This window comes from Corvus kubaryi, unplaced genomic scaffold (genome assembly GCF_017639235.1).
Source record: "Corvus kubaryi isolate FWS band 111438036 unplaced genomic scaffold, C.kubaryi_AGA036_p1.0 62156, whole genome shotgun sequence".
In the NCBI taxonomy this organism is placed as follows: domain Eukaryota; kingdom Metazoa; phylum Chordata; class Aves; order Passeriformes; family Corvidae; genus Corvus; species Corvus kubaryi.
Genome location: NW_024581443.1, coordinates 21527 through 26355, shown reverse-complemented (window position 1 = coordinate 26355; position 4829 = coordinate 21527). Strand labels below are relative to the sequence as shown.

Below are 4829 nucleotides of genomic sequence, written 5' to 3'. Positions count from 1 at the left end.
GGCGGCGGGCGGTGGGCTCCGGGGGGGCGGGGCTGCCGGGCACCGAGCCACCGGGCGCCCATGGGTGAGACTGAGACGGGGAGCACCTCCCGGTGGGACCGAGCCTCCGGGCATCCCCGACAGCACCGAGCCCCCAGGTAGTGCTGAGCAGACGAGCGTCCCCCGGTGTGCCGAGTCCCCGGGCATCCCCACCGGCACCGAGCCCCGGGTGGTACCTCCCGATGGTACCGAGCCCCGGTGGTACCGAGCCACCGGGCAGCCCTGGGCGTTGTCGAGCGGGTGAGAACCCCTGGGGGTGCTGAGCTCTGAGGAGCACCGAGCCACCGGGCACCCCCGGTAGCACCGAGCCCCGGGCGGCAGAGCGGTGAGTGCCCCAGCTGGTACCGAGCCCCGGGTGCCCATGGGGGGGCACTGAACCGCTGAGCACCCCCAGTGATACCGAGTCACTGGGCATCCCTGGGTGCCACCGGGACAGCGAGCACACCTGGGTGGTGCTTAGCCCCAGGCACTGCTGGTGGCACTGAGCCCCGGGTGGCATCCAACACGTGAGTCTCCCTCAGTGACACCAAGCTCTGGGTGTTCCCACGCCAGTGGGCAGCCCTAGTGGCACCAAGCCAGTGGGCACTCCTGGTGGCACCAAGCCCCTGGTGGCACCAAGCTGGTGGGCAATCCTGGTGCTGCCAATTTCCTGGAGGTACCCACCTGTGCTGAGCCTGAATGCCCTTGGTAGCACTGAACTCTGGGCATCCTCTGGTGGCATCAAGCTGGTGGGTGGCACTCTCGGGGCTGTGGGTTCCCATGGCGGGTGTCCCCTCTGGTGGAGGCTACTCCAGCCCACACCCTGCCATTGGTGCTGCCTATGAGCTTTGCCGTCACCAACGGGCCGGGGACTGGCTCCATCCCTCTTCCCAACCTCCTCCATTTTAGGTATTTCCCAGCTCAGGGCTGCTCAGGGAGCAGGGGGCAGGGTCAGGATCCTGGAGCCTCCCCCCTGGAGGTCCTGTGCTCTGGGCCTGCTGGACTGGGGCAGACGGGCACAGGATGGGCAGGGGGTACAGGTGCTGCCTTGCTCCCATCCTGCGAATGGGAAAGGTGGGACCCCCCTACCCATGGGTGCCCCAGGAAAAGGGACTCTGTGCCCCTCTGCTGGGTCAGGCAGGGCCCCGTCCCCCCAGCCCTTGGCCCTGCCCAGGCCCGTCCCAGCCAGCGTCGCCCGTGGGATGCTCTGAGTCAGCAGGAGTCTGTGCTCCATCCTGCCCTCAAGGAGCCCCCAGCCTGAGTGGGGGGTCAGGGGCTCAAGCCCCCCGCCCTTGCCAGTGCTGCCATCCTGCTGATGAATGTTCTGGTCTCTGCTGGGACTCTGCACCGTCTGTGGACACCGGCTGCACCGGGGCCAGCATGGGGGCTGAGGTCTCCCTGCCAGCCCCTCTTTCCCATCGTCCGGTCCAGACGCTCAGGACCCAGCATGTGCACACGCGTGTGCATGTTCTTGTGTGTGCACGTGTGTGCACGTGTGTGTGCCCGCACGGCTGCTCCACCCTGGCCGCACTTGCTGTCGGCACAACCATGAGCTCATGGCATCCCCGCTGCTGCGCCTGTACCTGGGGTGGGCCCCATCCCCTGCCCGCCCCGCCACCGGAGCCCATCCCGTGCTTCCTGCCCCGGCTGCCACCCCCTGCCAGCACCGTGACGGGGCGGGAGCGTCCCGCCGCACGGCCCCCCCACCGGCGTGTCATGTCCGATCAGCGGCGAGGCGGGTGCCTGGGGCGAGGGGCTTTGTGCCTGGGCAGCGTGGCTGTACCACCCCCCCCGGCCGCGGTGGCCGAGCCCATTCAGCTCCAGCGGCCTGCGGCTAATCTGAGCTGATGCCTGGCTGCGTGGCGCGGGCGGTGTCCGGTCGGTGGTTTAGGGAAAAGCCCGGCTCCCTGCTCCGCTGGGGCAGGAGGCAGCAGGGTACCCCTCCCAGCGGACCCCCAGCTTCCCGGCTCGTCCTGCCCGGCAGGTTCCTGCGGGACGACTACTCCATCCAGGTGGCCATCAATGACTACCTGGACATCTACTGCCCGCACTACGAGGGTGCGGTGCCCGCCGGCCGGGCAGAGACCTTCACGCTCTTCATGGTGGACCGGGAGGGCTATCGCGGCTGCTACGAGACCCCCGGCGCCTTCAAGCGCTGGGAGTGCAACCGGCCCCGGGCGCCCTTCGGGCCCGTTCGCTTCTCTGAGAAGATCCAGCGTTTCACCCCTTTCTCACTCGGCTTCGAGTTCCAGCCGGGGGAGACCTACTACTACATCTGTGAGTCCCCTCGGGGTGCCGCGGGGGCTGCACTGCGGCCACAGCACGCTGAGGACCTGGGTGCAGTCCCCGGGGTCAGAACATGTCAGGAGTCTTGAGTGCAGCTCCCCAGGGTTGGGTCTCACCAGGGTCCCCACGGAAGCGAGTTTAGGGCACATGGGGGGGTCAGGGTACATCCAGGATGTCAGTGAGGTTAAGGGGAACACGGGGGTTCTGGATGATGCCAGGGTTGAGGTGCAGGGGGCTCTGGATGTCCCAAGGGTGGGGGCACAAAGGGATAGGGATGCAGTGGGTGTCTGGATGCCCTGGGGTGGGGGATTCATTGGGGGTGTGGCGTGCCGAGGGGTTTTGGATGCCCCTGGAGGGGGGCACAAATGGATCGGGGTTAAAGGGGTTTCTGGATGCCCCTGGAGGGGGGCACAAGGGCTCAGGGTGCACGGGTGGGGTCTGGATGCCCTGGCGTGGGGGGTGCATGGGGAGGTGGGGTGAAGGGGGTGTCCGGATGCCCCAGGGTGGTGCTCGAGGGGTCGGGGTGCCCCCGGTTCGGGGTGCGGGGTGGGCTCTGGGCGCTCCGGGCTGGGGGCGCCGTCCCCGCGTTCCGCCGGGAGGGGGCGCCCCCGGCCCGCGCTGAGCCGCCGTCGGGGGTCCCGGGGGGGCCGCGCCGGACGGTCCCCGCTGACCCCCCCTGCCCAGCCGTCCCCAGCCCCGAGAGCGCCGGGCGATGCCTGAAGCTGCGCGTCACCGTCTGCTGCCGAGGCACCAGTGAGTCCGGCTGGGGGGGGCTGTGCCCCAAAGCTTGGGGGCTCCCCAAGGGGCAGGCCAGTCCCCACTGGGGGGTACCGGAGCCTCGGGGGCGGCTCCAGGTAAGCCAGGGGAGCCGATCCCTGACAACCGTGGGGTTTTTTCAGCGCCAGAGCCGGTGACAGAGGTGCCCAATTCGCAGCCCCGAGGGCGCGGGGGCCCCGAGGGTGAGTATGGGGGGGTGGGGGAGCTGGGAGGCCGGGGACCGGCTCGCACTGACCACTGCTTCTGCCCTGGCAGATGTGGTGCCTGCCCGGGACACCGCGGTCCCATCACAGCCCTGCACCCCGTGCCTGGCGCTCGTGCTCCTGGCCCTGCTCTGGATCTGACCCCGGCGCTGCCCGTGGCGGGGGGATGGGCTCCTCTGCCCCAACGCCGCTTCCAGACTCTTCCTCACAGCCACCCCCCACAAGCCCGTGGGGCAGCCCCAGGCCATGACCCACCTGCCGGACCTCCGCAAAGCCGAGCTGAGCCGGGAGCTCCGGGCTGGAAGGTGAGGGGTAGCGGGGGCTCCAGGGCAGTGGGTGAACACCCGCCCGCTGCCCTGAAGCATCCCTAGCCGGGGCTCTCTCTCTCCCAGGGCCATCGCTTGCCACCGGCATCGCCGCACGTCGGGATCGCCGCGAGTCAGCATCACCGCACGCTGGGATTGCCGCACCCTGGCACTGCCCCGCCGGCCACCTGCCCCGGTGCTGGGCTCCCCTCAGCGAACGCCTGCTCTGCCCCACGGCCATCACCTCATCTCGTGCCTTTCCCCACGGACCCCCCGCCCCTGGGGCCCAGGGACCCCCAACCCCGGAGCGGGGCAGCAGCTCCGATGGTGGCATCCGCCGCTGCCGTGTCCTCCTCCGGCGAGGACACGCTGATCTGTCTTCTGGGAAGACGCCTTCCTCCGTGCCCTCGGTTTGGTTTTAACCCCTGGTAGTGACTGAGCAATACAGTATTTGCAAGATCGCTGCGCCCCGGCTGTGCGGCCCCCCCGCCATCCCCCTGCCCGTGCCCCCCATCCCCGCACCGGTGCCAGGGCGGCTCCTCCAGGGGGGTCCCTGCCCCTCGCTCCCTGCACAGCCTTTATGGCCAAGGGCTTAATTGCAGCAGTTTGATATTGAGTCATCAGCTCCTGTCACCGGAGAGCTTTAATTACAGACGAGCTGCTGGTAATTAACACCTGGCGGTGGGATGAGCACTGGGACAGGGGGTGAGGGGGCAATGGACTTGGGGGTCACTGACCCAAGGCCCCCAGCCAGGCACCCTGGTCCCTCTTGCCACTCTTGGGTGTGGTTGGGGTGTCCTCAGAGCAGCCACTCCCTGTCCATCTCTCCATCTGCACCCCTGACATGGGGGGCTGTGGGGAGCTTCAGGGTTCCCCCTTCCCAACCAGGCGCCCAGGCTGCTGCGGGGGCCGATCCCATGGCACCACCGAATCCCTGTCAGTCGTGGCTCCGGCGCAGCCACGTGCCCCAGGCTTGCCAACTGGCAGGAGAGTTCCCTGAGGCTCTTGGTCCCCTATCCCATGAGTGCAGCCCCCCACTTGTCCTCCTGGGGGGCTCAAGAGGTGCCCAACTCCCCCCGGGGCTGCGCGCAGCAGGGCCCCCCAGCCCCTCGCCGCGCAGGCATTGCCGGCCGCCTGCCGCAGTGGTGCCGGGCACGTCAGACAGGTTTTATGGCTTCTGGGAGAAAGAAGCTGCTTGGCAAGAGGCTGAGCGAAAGCATCGACTGTGCCGCTCCCCTCC

At 69.0% G+C, this 4829-nt stretch overlaps 1 protein-coding gene across 1 annotated transcript; it reads left to right on the top strand.

Annotated features, from left to right (window-relative positions):
• The first annotated feature begins 7 nt into the window (after positions 1 to 7).
• On the top strand, positions 8 to 4050 carry LOC121672445 (ephrin-A4-like). The gene is made up of 5 exons (XM_042045089.1): positions 8 to 2295; positions 2989 to 3057; positions 3204 to 3263; positions 3337 to 3589; positions 3677 to 4050. The coding sequence occupies exons 1-4, from the start codon at positions 1866 to 1868 to the stop codon at positions 3423 to 3425; spliced, it is 648 nt and encodes a 215-aa protein (XP_041901023.1). The 5' UTR covers positions 8 to 1865; the 3' UTR covers positions 3426 to 3589; positions 3677 to 4050.
• The last annotated feature ends 779 nt before the right edge of the window (positions 4051 to 4829 follow it).